General features: G+C 45.4%; 1 protein-coding gene across 2 annotated transcripts; it reads left to right on the top strand.

The window, feature by feature from the left end:
- The first annotated feature begins 4,764 nt into the window (after positions 1-4,764).
- s10ag (S100-A16) lies at positions 4,765-13,391 on the top strand. 2 transcript variants are annotated; one of them, XM_045696000.2, is made up of 3 exons: positions 4,765-4,969; positions 11,617-11,741; positions 12,711-13,391. In XM_045696000.2, exons 2-3 carry the CDS (start codon positions 11,622-11,624, stop codon positions 12,867-12,869), a joined length of 279 nt encoding a protein of 92 aa, XP_045551956.1. In that variant the 5' UTR covers positions 4,765-4,969; positions 11,617-11,621; the 3' UTR covers positions 12,870-13,391.
- The last annotated feature ends 2,369 nt before the right edge of the window (positions 13,392-15,760 follow it).

Genomic DNA, 15,760 nt, shown 5'->3' with positions numbered 1-15,760 from the left:
AATAAAAGCCATATTACAACCTATGTGTTGTGATAATTGCGTTGTTTGCTCTGTAACCTGTTAGTTCATATGCCTTGACACCGTGATATATAGGCCTAAGGCCGAGACGACAAGAAGACAGAGTGGCTGAATAAATTCAACCAAACGTCTTTTTTTTCCCGCATAGCAACCTCTGTCTAGGGAAGTCCACAAAGCATATTGTATGTACAGTAACATCACCTACAGCATGGTAAAGCAAGTTCATGTTTTTGACATTTTTGGACTACTATACAACTATTGATTTAGAACACCAGTTATCGCAAATCACAAAGAAAACAGGAGCTGCCTCCATTATTCCAGCACCATTTCAACGTCAACATCATCAACTCACCCCTGCTTAGCCTAATACAGTGACAACTGAAAGATTCCAAAAACAATTTAGTCTAATTAACTTAGTGTGTGTGTGCGTAAGTAGAAAAAAACATGTTGACTCACCCTACTTGTAGACACACCAATGCCATCCTCCTCTCGTTCATGTTGCCAAAACAGTCTATGACTTTGTCATACAGTACGCGCTTTTAGTTTTTGTTGTCCTAGACTACCTGGCTAAAATGCTTGCTTGCTAGTCTTACTTCCCTTCATGGGCAACGATTAGCCAGCTTGTTAATATTACCCTATTACATCTAGCTATGTTGAACTTCCATCCTCTCAGGCCAGAGGCACAATGTATGACTTTATGGTTGGATCAGAATGGCCATTATAATCATTGGCCAGAACATAGAATCACAGTGGATTCTGAAAGTGTTCAGCCCCCTTGACTTTTTCCACATTTTGTTGCGTTACAGCCTTATTCTAAAATGGATTAAATAACACGTTCCTCATCAATCTACACACAATACACACGCAATAATGACAAAGCAAAAACAGGTTTAGACATTTTTGCAAATGTATTACAAATAAAAAACTGAAATACCTTATTTACGAAAGTATTCAGACCCTTTGCTATGAGACTCGAAATTGAGTTGAAGTGCATCTTGTTTCCAGTGATCATTCTTGAGATGTTTCGACAACTTGGCTGGAGTCCATCTGTGGTAAATTCAATTGATTGGACATGATTTGGAAAGGCACACATCTGTCTATATATGGTCCCACAGTTTACAGTGCAAAAACCGAGCCATGAGGTCGTATAGGAATTGTCCGTAGAGCTCCAAGACAGAATTGTGTTGAGGCACAGATCTGGGGAAGGGTACCAAAACATTTCTGCAGCATTGAAGGCCCACAAGAACACAGTGGCCTCCATTATTCTTAAATGGTGCTCCTGAGTGGCGCAGCGGACTAAGGCACTGCATCTCAGTGCAAGAGGCGTCACTACAGTCCCTGGTTCAAATCCAGGCTGTATCACAACCGGCTGTGATTCGGAGCCCCTTAGGGCGGCACACAATTGGCCCAGCGTCGTCCAGGTTTGGCCGGGGTAGGCCGTCATTGTAAATAAGAATTTTGTTCTTAACTGACTTGCTTAGTTAAAGGTTAAATTAAATTTGGAAACACCAAGACTATTCCTAGAACTGGCTGCCCGGCCAAACTGAGCAATCAGGGGAGAAGGGCCTTTGTCAGGGAGGTGACCAATGGTCACAGAGTTCCAGAGTTCCTCTATGGAGATTGGAGAACCTTCCAGAAGGACAACCATCTCTACAGGACTCTACCAATCAGGCCTTTTTCATAGAGTTGTAGTAGAGTTAAAATGGTTATTCCAGCAAACGTCAGATTATTGGAATAGTACACAACGCAGAGCAGAACAATCAGGTTGAGGGTCAGTGGCCAAAGCCCGCGAACAGGAATGTTCCAAATTCAGACAGAAGGGGGGAGTCAGATCGCTATGATCGCCAGGAACTTTGTTTTTGGTTTCTAATTTTAATTGTTGCGCTACTGGGGATGCCTGTTGATGTTAGGTGGGCAGCTACAGTTGCTGAATGATGTTAACATCTTCGGGTTTTATTTCATTAAATGTATTTTATTTTATCTGGGTGCTTACGTCACCTACTAACACCCTGGTACTACCCATAGCTCCCGTTCTCCTCAGTCTGAGAAAACACAGAGAGAAAGGTATGGGTTGCAGATTAGTCCTTTGTAGAAGTCCGTAACGTGAAATAAATAAAACATCCCAAGGTTAATGCTGTAGATATTGTTATAAGGGAGTGTGAGACTATTGAAACACGTAACTTTCAGAGTTTTATTGTTGTTATTAATATAGTTACAGAGTGCTAAAAGTGTTGCTAGCTAGCATGCCTTTCTGTGATGCAGACGGCTAGCTGAGCTACCGACTAGTGATGGTGTTGCATTATGGGAGATGTAGTTTTGGCCCTCTAAGGTCTGAATGGGATAAAGGCGATTTCACGTTGTAACTTGTTTGTGTTGCAGTGTTTTTGTACATGAAGTTGTTGTATTTTGGTACTGTCAACACTGAAAGCACCTAGCAATGTATTGGGGATGTGAGATAGGATATGTGTTTTACCTTTCTTCATGCGCCTGTGTAGAACAGCTTGTCAGATGGTGCATTGGAGACTGATGTGTTCCTGTCCTGTCTTTTAACAATACTATTGCAGATCAACATAAAAGCCTAAAAGACAGCCGTGATGTCGCTCTTAATTTCTTGGTTCTCCTGTGGTGCACAGTAGAGCCGCTACAGAGTGGCCAGACTGAAGCCACTCCTCTATAAAATGTACATGACAGCCCGCTTGGAGTTTGCCAAAAGGCACCTAAAGGACTCTCAGACCATGAGAAATAAGGTCTGATGAAATCAAGGTTGAACTCTTTGACCTGAATTCCAAGCGTCACGTCTGTAGGAAACCAGGCACCATCCCTACAGTGAAGCATGTTGCTGGCAGCATCTTGCTGTGGGGATGTTTTTCAGCGGCAGGGACTGGGAGACTAGTCAGGATCGAGGGAACGATTTACAGAGCGATACTTCATGAAAACCTGCTCCAGAGCACTCAGGACCTCAGACTGGGGCAAAGGTTCACCTTCCAACAGGATAACTACCCTAAGAACACAGCCAAGAAAATGCAGGAGTGCCTTCAGGACAAGTCTCTGAATGTCCTTGAGTGACCCACCCACAGACCGGACTTGAACAAGATCTAACATCTCTAGAGAACGGAAAATAGTTGTGCAGCGACACTCCCCATTCAATCTGACAGAGCTTGAGAGGATCTGCAGAGAAAAATGGGAGAAACTCCCCAAATACAGCTGTGCCAAGCTTGTACCATCATACCCAAGAAGACCCAAGGCTGTAATCGCTGCCAAAGTTGCTTCAACAAAATACTGAGTAAAGGGTCTGAATACTTATGTAAATGTGATATTTCAGTTTCTTCTCTTTTATTTGCAAACATTTCTAAAAAACTGTTTTTGCTTTGTCATTATGGGGTACTGTGTGTAGAATAAGGCTGTAACGTAACAAAATGTGCAAAAGGTCAAGGGTTCTGAATACTTTCCAAATGCACTGTAAGTAAAACCACATGTCCAAATCCCTCTCCATCCATGGCTAATTTAGGAAAGGGCCAATTTTAGCTAGCTAGCCACCAGAGGACAACAACACAACGAGATGCAACAATTCAAGTTTTTTCTGTCAATGACGTTTGGCTTTTGATGTGATGTGATTGGTGCGAAGCCAAATCCAAACTGGCTTCCCTTGACACTTTTTCAGGCTGGGCCAGGACCATTCACAGCTGAGTTTACTTAGCCAATCAGCTTTGAAATAAACTATCATTGTATCATTTTTTTATCAAGGGAGGCCAAATGCTCACTGGCTTCCCTTGCATTCAATGCTACAGGCGGCAACAATATCATTCTCTTTTTGAGTAGACAGCATTAGATAGATGGGCTACACATACAGAGACAGAGGGGTGCTGTTTCGCTCGCTTGGTTGCTTTCTCCAGTGAGATCTATTCAACCTCTTGTGAATTGAAGGAAAAAAATGTATGAAACACAGAGACAAAAGATACATTATTTTATCTGTTTATTTTTGTTGTCCATTTCTTGGGGAAGCCTGGCTTCCCTTGGCATCCATGAATACATGCCGCGGGAGAATGTAGCCTACGTGTAAATAACCAACTGACTAAAAACATGGCTGTGAATATGATCTTAATGTATCTGAGTTCTACATGACTAAGTTTCTCCTTGCTTTGTGAATAATTATACATTATGGTTTGTGTGTCTGAGCAATGTGGTTGAATAAACTCTAACTGATGTTGACTTTAATAAGGGTGTGGTGGAAATATGACTCGGGTCTACTACCATGCACAGACACACACCTTATTGCCTGTTCACACTTGCTCACTCAAGGTGCTGATGCAATGTGGTGGCTAAAATATTTCAGCCATCCCTAACATTGATCTGTGGAAAGTAATTTTAAGTAACTTTTTATGTTTTGTGGAGGGTTCATAATAGCATACCTAAGTTTATCATAAGGCTACAAATAGTTTTTAGAATCAAACTATAGGCTATAGTCTACAATAAACCATCTATTGTAAACATGAAAATAACTGCTAAACTATAGAGTAGTTATTAACACCCCATTCAGAACCAATCAGTCGATATAATCGAGGAAATCATCAGAAATCACGCGATATGAATCAGACAGTGGGTCGCCGCCTGACCCACTAGTTGATCAGAAGGTTCAAATCAACGTTTCATATCGTAAAGAGTAGTTATTAACACAATAAAATGAATCTGTTGGCAGCCCTTCCCCCTTCGTCTATCTCCCTTGCTCTTTCCCAGCCACTCGCCTCCCTTTCCCAGCCACACGCCCTTCTATGACACAATACAAAAAAGTTTGGGGAAGAAAAAGTCTAAAACGGAAGAGATTCTTTTGAGTGCAACTAGTTGATCAAGTTTGAGCCTTGAGAAGAGTTCCTGAGAGACTGAGAAACAGAGAGAGCCTGGACAAGATAACTGACATCGAGCACATTTGTTTTTTCTCATTCCCAATCTAACGGTGAGTAGATAAAGTAACTGAAGTATGTAGCCTAGCTTGTTTGTCAGAAGTTCCGTTGAGTCAAACAGGCCATTGCGCTGATGGATCCAAATGGGCCTCCCAGAACATGTTCCTCCGTCCGAACATGAATAATGTATAGTTTGCGAGCGGATCTATTGTCCTAAACCCACCTAGCATGATAGCACAGGGATCGGCTTGTCCTGGTCGGTAACCCAATCCTCAACCCCTTTACAATTCAGGACAAACCAGAGAGCTCGTCTTTATTTATTTATTTCCCCTGTCCGTTTTACCTCGGGACCACTCTACAAATCGACCGGATGCGTTCGGCTAAAGGCGGGGGGCGCAAAACCACGGTGCACGAGCCGAAGAGTGAACGGTTCGGTAGTTGTTGTCGTTAAGCTTGTGGACAATGACATCCGTTCGAGTCTGTACAACCTCAACACCGACCGTGGCCCTGTGTAACAGCAGCTAGGACAGCTCGCTCTCTAGTCTTTTCACCCTGAATTATTCACGAACGGTAAGACGTTGGTAGCGCGGGGAGAAATGGCTTGTGGAAAACGCCGTTGACAGCACCGTGCAGGTATGGTTGCCTGAAGTGAGTCAGTCACACCTTGTAACTTATTGAACACATCACATCCCCGCTGATTGATTCTGCTTGGCCGTCGAAATAATCAAAGCTCATGCAGGTGAAACGAGTCCACTGAACCGAGCTTCACACAGTTCATAGGCATGGAGAGAGTGAGTAGACTTGGCTCGAAATAAACTATTGTGTGAAAGTCTGCCCATTTTATTTAGTTAGGCCTGTAGCAGTGCTTCTCAAACGTTGCTGTGACCCACCCAAAGCCTTCTGAATATGATTATCCTCATTAGACTGCAGCAAGTTCTCTCCGCCATATTCAGCCTGCCACATGACCGTATCTATCCCCTAAATGTGTTAGGAAAGGAGACAAATATGTACATTTTCAGGTTGATGATCACCTTGCAAGCCATGCCATCCCAGGTCACAATGCTTTATAGACACACAACCCACTCGGCACACACTGGTTGAATTAACGTTGTTTCAACATTATTTGCCAAGTGAATCAACATGGTCAACCAGTACTGTTTTCATCTCGTTTCAACCAGCATTGGAAACATTGAAATGTGGGTAAAACTTCAACTTAAATACACTGACTTAACCTGATGAAAAGGTTGTTACAGCACATCAGTCTAATTTCAACATTATAATCAGAACTATGTATAAGTTGAAATCCTGTTCAATTCCACTTAAAAACATAATAATTTTCATCATTCAATATGGATGAAATTCAAATCAAATCAAATGTATTTATATAGCCCTTCGTACATCAGCTGATATCTCAAAGTGCTGTACAGAAACCCAGCCTAAAACCCCAAACAGCAAGCAATGCATGTGAAAGAAGCACGGTGGCTAGGAAAAACTCCCTAGGAAAAACTCCCTAGAAAGGCCAAAAACCTAGGAAGAAACCTAGAGAGGAACCAGGCTATGAGGGGTGGCCATTCCTCTTCTGGCTGTGCCGGGTGGATATTATAACAGAACATGGTCAAGATGTTTAAATGTTCATAAATGACCAGCATGGTCAAATAATAATAATCATAGTAGTTGTCGAGGGTGCAACAAGCACGTCCGGTGAACAGGTCAGGGTTCCATAGCCGCAGGCAGAACAGTTGAAACTGGAGCAGCAGCACGGCCAGGTGGACTGGGGACAGCAAGGAGTCATCATGCCAGGTAGTGCTGAGGCATGGTCCTAGGGCTCAGGTCCTCCGAGAGAAAGAAAGAAAGAGAGAATTAGAGAGAGCATATTTAAATTCACACAGGACACCGGATAAGACAAGAGAAATACTCCAGATGTAACAGACTGACCCTAGCCCCCCGACACATAAACTACTGCAGCATAAATACTGGAGGCTGAGACAGGAGGGGTCAGGAGACACTGTGGCCCCATCCGATGATACCCCCGGACAGGGCCAAACAGGCAGGATATAACCCCACCCACTTTGCCAAAGCACAGCCCCCACACCACTAGAGGGATGTCTCCAACCACCAACTTACCGTCCTAAGACAAGGCCGAGTATAGCCCACAAAGATCTCCGCCACGGCACAACCCAAGGGGGGGGGCGCCAACCCAGACAGGAAGACCACGTCAGTGACTCAACCCACTCAAGTGACGCACCCCTCCCATGGACGGCATGGAAGAACACCAGTAAGCCAGTGACTCAGCCCCTGTAATAGGGTTGGAGGCAGAGAATCCCAGTGGAGAAATTACGTTTCATATTTGATTAGACATATTTTACAACGTCATTGTTTCAACGTCATGCCATCAACCTAAATATAGAGGTACATTGAAATAAAAAGTGACGCCACAGTCCTACAGTTCCTGCCTGAACATTGTCTCCTAGTGGAATACAGGAGGTAATTCACTTCAGTCACATCAAGTCTACCATCCAGATACATACCTCTATTGTACCCTGCTTAGCTATGGAAACCAGCTGTTATCATGTCAACACATATAAACATTATTCAGCTCCATACTCATTTGTGTAGACTACCTAAATCATGTTGAATAGTTGAAAGTAACTCCTAACTTTTCTTACACAAGTTGGATGTGAAAGTAAATTCCTAGTGACGTTTATTAAACATCAATTAAACATGTCTGTCTCCCGAGAGGCGCAGCGGTCTAAGGCACTGCATCTCAGTGCTTGAGGTGTCAGTACAGACTCCCTGGTTTGATTCCAGGCCGTATCGCATCCGTCCGTGATTGGGAGTCCCATAGGGCGGTGCACAATTGGCCCAGCGTCGCCCGGGTTTGGCCGGTGTAGACCGTCATTGTAAATAATAATTTGTTCTTAACTGACTTGCCTCGTTAAATAAATTTGAAAAAATCTATAAAAAACGGTCTTGTTGGAGCCAGAGTTGACCTGCTTCAAACATAAAACACCAAACTAGTGTCACCTACTGAACTCTGGTCTCTTAACTTCTCCTCTCCTCCCTCCCGCTGACCGAGTCCTGTCCAGGGTTCTGTATTCTGGTGCAGCCCGGGCAGCTTGGTTTCACACCAGTTAGTCTCATTACATCCTCTGTTTGGGTCTAAAAAGATACTCATGGATCCATCTGCTCATCAATCACTCTGATCTAGGGCTCAAACACACACACACACACACACACACACACACACACACACACACACACACACACACACACACACACACACACACACAATATATATAACAAGGATGGGCAGACCTCATCATGAGGTGCCACAGTAGCTTGTGGGTCCGTGTACCCACATCCATACTCACACATGCAGTCAGAACCGGCCCTAGCCTTTTGGGGGCCCTAAACAAAATTCTTTGAGTGAATTTCCTGCGATTCTACACTTGCCATGAGACCAATGTTTGCTGTTTTTAATATTCATTTAATCTGATGAAACATGGGGGTCCCGGTCGGTAATTTGACCATGATTACTACACGTTAAGATTGACCAATATAACATGTTTAGCTGACGTGGCTAATTGAGTGACTGACATAACAATATAACATGTTTAGCTGACGTGGCTAATTGAGTGACTGACATAACAATATAACATGTTTAGCTGACGTGGCTAATTGAGTGACTGACATAACAATATAACATGTTTAGCTGACGTGGCTAATTGAGTGACTGACATAACAATATAACATGTTTAGCTGACGTGGCTAATTGAGGGACTGACATAACAATATAACATGTTTAGCTGACGTGGTTAATTGAGGGACTGACATAACAATATAACATGTTTAGCTGACGTGGCTAATTGAGGGACTGACATAACAATATAACATGTTTAGCTGACGTGGCTAATTGAGGGACTGACATAACAATATAACATGTTTAGCTGACGTGGCTAATTGAGTGACTGACATAACAATATAACATGTTTAGCTGACGTGGCTAATTGAGTGACTGACATAACAATATAACATGTTTAGCTGACGTGGCTAATTGAGTGGACTGACATAACAATATAACATGTTTAGCTGACGTGGTTAATTGAGTGACTGACATAACAATATAACATGTTTAGCTGACGTGGCTAATTGAGTGACTGACATAACAATATAACATGTTTAGCTGACGTGGCTAATTGAGTGACTGACATAACAATATAACATGTTTAGCTGACGTGGCTAATTGAGTGACTGACATAACAAGAGAAACAGCTGAAGCACAACCACATTTAGAAATGTCACCTTGTGTTTCTACTATTCTAACTCAAAAGTAAGTTGAGACCCTGACTGAGTTCCTGAAAAATGTGTGTGGAAATTGATCCGTGGGCCTACAAAAGGGGTCCAGGTGCCCATCCCTGATGTAATAATATATTCCATTTAGCAGACTGTTTTATCCAAAGCGACTTAGTCATGCGTGTATACAAACCCACTAGCTGGTGTTACTGGCACCATGCTTTACCAACTCAACTACAGAGACCACACACAGCCTGTCCTATTATGGGCCATGTGCGTAGAAGGTGTCTCTTGCTCGGGACACCCGCAGGCTGGTGAAATAGTGATGAGGGATGAAGATGATGATGATAGATGTCCAGCCGTGTGGGTCTGTGGTTGGCTAATGTGTTTGTTACAGCAGAACTCCAACAGGATAGTGTGTGTATGTGGCATCAAGGTGGGATATGAAACAGAATCCTACACCTGGCATCAGACCGTGGGTGTGTTCTGCTCTCACTCACCCACTAATTAGGCTAATGTAAGAGCAGTCCTAATTGGCCTAGGCCCAGGGGACAGGTGTGTGTTTGTGGGAATGCGCATGCATTTTGGTGTGTGTGTGCATTCAGGTGTGACAGTGTCAGATGGGAGATTTACCTGTGGGTTGGGGCTCTAGGGTTACCCTCATCAGGACATCACCCATCATCCTTACCCTCATCAGGACATCACCCATCAACCTTACCCTCAACAAGACATCACCCATCATCCTTACCATCATCAGGACATCACCCTTCATCCTTACCCTCATCAGGACATCACCCTTCATCCTTACCCTCATCAGGACATCACCCTTCATCCTTACCCTCATCAGGACATCACCCTTCATCCTTACCCTCATCAGGACATCACCCTTCATCCTTACCCTCATCAGGACATCACCCGACCTATCCTCAGGACATCACCCGACCTACCCTCAGGACATCACCCGACCTACCCTCAGGACATCACCCGACCTACCCTCAGGGCATCACCCGACCTACCCTCAGGACATCACCCGACCTACCCTCAGGACCTCACCGACCTACCCTCAGGACCTCACCCGACCTACCCTCATGACATCACCCGAACCTACCCTCAGGGCATCACCCGACCTACCCTCAGGACCTCACCCGACCTACCCTCAGGACATCACCCGACCTACCCTCAGGACCTCACCCGACCTACCCTCAGGACCTCACCCGACCTACCCTCAGGACCTCACCCGACCTACCCTCAGGACATCACCCGACCTACCCTCAGGACCTCACCCGACCTACCCTCAGGACCTCGCCCGACCGACCCTCAGGACATCACCCGACCTACCCTCAGGACATCACCCGACCTACCCTCAGGACCTCACCCGACCTACCCTCAGGACCTCGCCCGACCGACCCTCAGGACCTCACCCGACCTACCCTCAGGACCTCACCCGACCTACCCTCAGGACATCACCCGACCTACCCTCAGGACCTCACCCGACCTACCCTCAGGACCTCACCCGACCTACCCTCAGGACCTCACCCGACCTACCCTCAGGACATCACCCGACCTACCCTCAGGACATCACCCGACCTACCCTCAGGACATCACCCTAATGTTAAAAGAGAAGGGGTTAGAGATACTGTAGAGGGGGTAGGGTAGATATATATTGACCTAGGCCAATTAGGACTGTTCTCACATTAGCCTAATTAGTGGGTGAGTGAGAGCAGAACACACCCACGGTCTGATGCCAGGTGTAGGATTTTGTTTCATATCCCACCTTGATGCCACATACACACACTATCCTGTTGGAGTTCTGCTGTAACAAACACATTAGCCAACCACAGACTCATATATATATATATATGAGAGAGTGTGTAACAGACAGGTCTTAGCTGTAGTAATGTGAACCCATAGCCTTCTGCTGGCTTATGGTGATCAGGTATCCCTCTCTCCATCAGACATCACAGCTCCCATTGTTTACCTCAGACTCCTCCCGTCCCTCTCTCTCGCTCCATCCTTTCCTTAGTTTACCTCACCGGGCTCTCCTCATCTTCCTCCATCCCTCTTTCATTCTTTCTTCTATTCTGATGTCCTCTTTCTACACCCTTAGATAAAAAGGTACGATCTTGAACCTAAAAGGGTTCTTCAGCTGTCCCCATTGAATAACCCTTTTTTGTTCCAGTTCGAAACCATTTGGTTCCAGGTAGAACCCTTCTGCGTTCCATGCAGGACCCTTTCCACAGAGTTTTCTATGTGGAATCAAAAAGGATTTTCCAATGGGGACAGCCGAAGAACTCTTTAAGAACCCTTTTTTCTAAGAGTGTACCTTGTCTTAACAGTTCCAGTGAAACAGTTGCTGCATTCAATTGTCTAAACTTGAGATTTTTCTGTATCCTCTCCTCTCTCCCAGTAGCTATGGAGTCGGCCATCCAGACAGTGGTAGAAGTGTATCTGAAGTCTGCCAAAGGGAAGGGCAGTCTCGGAGATAAGGACTTCCAGGGCCTCGTCAATAAACAGCTCGGCAACATCATGACTGTAAGTTCCACCTATCCTTGTATCACTACTCCTCAACCCTGACCCTGAGTTTGTGTCCACGTCCTGGTTAACCGCGAGCCTCAACCACAACCCTGACCCTGGGTTCATGTCCACGTCCTGGTTAAACGCGAGCCACAACCCTGACCCTGGGTTCATGTCCACGTCCTGGTTAAACGCGAGCCACAACCCTGACCCTGGGTTCATGTCCGCGTGCTGGTTAAACGCGAGCCACAACCCTGACCCTGGGTTCATGTCCACGTCCTGGTTAAATGCGAGCCTCAACCACAACCCTGACCCTGGGTTCATGTCCACGTCCTGGTTAAACGCGAGCCTCAACCACAACCCTGACCCTGGGTTCGTGTCTTCGTCCTGGTTAAACGCGAGCCTCAACCACAACCCTGACCCTGGGTTCGTGTCCTCGTCCTGGTTAAACGCGAGCCTCAACCACAACCCTGACCCTGGGTTCGTGTCCTCGTCCTGGTTAAACGCGAGCCTCAACCACAACCCTGACCCTGGGTTCGTGTCCTCGTCCTGGTTAAACGCGAGCCTCAACCACAACCCTGACCCTGGGTTCGTGTCCTCGTCCTGGTTAAACGCGAGCCTCAACCACAACCCTGACCCTGGGTTCATGTCCACGTCCTGGTTAAACACGAGCCTCAACCACAACCCTGACCCTGGGTTCATGTCCACGTCCTGGTTAAACCCGAGCCACGACCCTGACCCTAGGTTTGTTTCCGCGTCCCGGTTAAACCCGAGCCTCAACCACGACCCAGGTTCGTGTCCTTGTTCCCGCTAAATCCGAGCATCAACCACGACCCAGGTTCGTGTCCACGGCCCGGTTAAACCCGAGCCTCAACCCTAGTCATAATGCAAATCAGCACCAGGTGTTATTGGGGAAGTAATCTTTAATGATACTCTTTCTCTCTCTGTATCCCCACTCTCTTCCTCTCTCCCCCTCTCACCTCATAGGGAACAGACAGTTCCTCTGCAGTGAAGGAGATGCGTAAGGGATTGGACGAGAACAAAGATGGGAAGGTCAGCTTCCAGGAATACATGACTCTGATTGGCTACGTGGCAAACACCCTCAGCGAGCAGAGGACTGCAGCCAACAACACACCTGCCTCATAGGAACTACATATGGCTTCATAGACACTCTATAAGATGTCTTATGCAGTCTATAAAGCAGGGTTCTTCAATCCTGGTCCTAGTGACCCACAGGGTGTGCAGGCTTTAGTTCCATTCCAGCACTGACACACCAGATGAAACTCGTGAAGGCTTTGATGGGATTGATTACAGTGTGTGTGACCACAGGGCCAGAATTGAAGAACACTGCCATAAGGCCCCATGTACCTATAGAGGCTCATAGACCTGTCATGAACTGTCAATCTCCCTTAGCTGTATATCACTACATAATCACTACATAATCACTACATAATCAGACTTAACTTCATCTCAACATTTTTATATGCTTACAATACACTACGAATCTTCATCTCAGTTATAACAATGTTACTGGTTTTATAAACACTTTATGAAGGCATTTTTGACATTAAGTTTAACAGTTCACATGTTTTAGTATAACTACTCCAACACTTCTACAGTAATTGGTTTGTTATCATGTTGAAATAAAAGCCATGGCAATGTTTTAAAGTCATGTCGTCTTTCACTGCTCTAACATTCTCTAAATGACATTCTCTAGGTCGCCCTGTGTCATGAGGAAGACACACACCTTATAGAACCAATATGCTGATACCTGCTACCATGGCCACCAGCGGCCCCTTCTAAATTTAGTCGTGTTACACTCCGTGGCCCACGATGCACCAGAATATTGAAATTGGACACCAATGTACAACACCACCTATTGTGCACAGCAAGGATACACGCACACGTCTTCTGCCAACAGAATACAATGCTGCATTGCACCAGGGAGAGATAAACAAGTCTATACTGTAATGCAGGCAGATCTATACAATCCTACTTTCCGCTCCCCCGGGGGTAGCAGCCTCAGAGCTGTAGTGGGTGCAACATACAAGTACTGTATGTTACATTAACATTCAGACTTAAAAAACAAGACGTGCACAGACACTATACAATTCAGTGGTTATATAAACCTAAGGCTTGGTCAAAGAAACAGCACAGATTAACAAGGAGACATTTAGTTTGCTGTTTTGGTTTGTGGAGTGCAGTTGTCATTAAAATATACATTATTACAATAGCTATGTATTTGTATGAATGTAGGATTTGTGTGGCATTTTGTTTGCTTGTATAAGTTTGTGTGTGTTACAGAAGTGATAGCTATGCATGGCTGCCTGTCAAGGGTGTTGTCTCCATTCAGTTAGTACCCTCTGATCCTGTATCAGGTACCAGCTTCCCTTTCAAACAGCCTCAGGCCAGACACACCCACTAGGCTAACCACAGCCTCAGGTCTGTTGAGCTGTTTACATTATAAACTCCCTCTGGATCTCCTATATTACCCTAACGCCGTTCCAACAGGTTCTGCACTTCATTTCAATAACCACTACCATCTAACCTACTGGGAGACAGAACCATTGTTTCAGGCCTTAACCTAATCACCAGCTGAAATTGGCTGCTACCAATCTGGGTCCAACACAGCATTTGGAAACACACAGTACCAGGCCAAGCAGGGCAGCTGTTGGACCAGGCCCAGCCAACAAGGTCATCACACCACACGCCCTGAGGGGAACAGACACAGTTCACTGAGCAGATGCTTGAGAATGACAGATTACAGTTTTTCCCAATTGTTTACACACTAAAATTGGAACTTGAAACGCAATCACCGAAACCTGAAACTCATGTACCAAATCATTAAACCAAGTCTGCAAAATTGCAAACGCTATAAACCAATTGGTAACACCCACTCCTCACAGGTGTAAACACTCGCTGCTGAATTGTTCACTTAGAAATCAGAGCTTTAGCACTATAAAAGGCCACAGATGAGTGCTCCTGTTTTGGAGGAAAATGGAAGTCAATGGTGAAGCAAGAGCTAGAGGTGAAGGAGTGAGAGTAAGAGGAGGAAGAGGACGAGGAAGGACAGTTGTCTCAGATGAGATCAGGGCCACGTTGGTTGACCATGTGCTCTACCATGGATTGAGTATGAGGGAGGCTGGGCAGAGTTCAGCCCAACCTGAGCCGCTACACGGTTGCATCTATCATCCGTACATTCAGAAATGACGACCGGTAAATTACCTGGCATCTACACTATGCTCTTTATGTATACTGCAGTCTGACATATCAGTAGGCCTATGTTACTCAGGGATCGTTGCCCAACGGTACAGTAATGTCATCATATTTGTGGCTCTTCTGCAGAACTGAGACGGCCAGGCCATGGTGGAAGACACTGTCTGTTCACATCAGAACAGGAGACCGCTATTGTGAACATGGTGGTGGCAAACAATACCATTAGACTATGAGAAATCCAGAACCACATAATTGCAGACAACACAATATTCAATAACATTCACCAGGTGATCTTGTCTACACTGGACCGTGTATTACAGCACAACCGAATCCGGATGAAACAGGTCTACAGGGTGCCATTTGAGCGACACTCAGAGGGTTAAAGAACAGCACTATGAATATGTGCAAGTAAGTACTATACTGTGAATTTACTATCATATCAGCACTGTATAGCCACATTAGAGTACTGTAATCCAGTGTATTGTGCCTCACCATATTGACTGCTCAAGGTCTATGTCACATTGTCTTGTCTGTTTCAGAGTCTTGGAGCTGGATGCTAGCCTAAAGAAGGGGACGGGGACAGAACATTATTGGCCATTGTGAATGTCCCTGGACAGCGTGGAGGGAATATCACCATGTGTGCAGCCGTTAGCCAGCAAGGCGTCCTCCATCACCATGCCAACCTTGGTCCCTACAACACCGCCCTTCTCATCCCATTCCTGGGCACACTACATGGCTTCCTCATTCCAGCCGAGCAGAGGGTGGACCAGAGCAGCCCAGGTATGTTGTCATCTGGGACAACGTGAGTTTCCACCGGGCTG

The sequence above is a fragment of the Salmo salar genome, chromosome 02, assembly GCF_965601325.2.
Source record: "Salmo salar chromosome 02, fSalSal1, whole genome shotgun sequence".
Lineage (NCBI taxonomy): Eukaryota > Metazoa > Chordata > Actinopteri > Salmoniformes > Salmonidae > Salmo > Salmo salar.
This window is presented reverse-complemented; position numbering and strand designations above follow the sequence as displayed.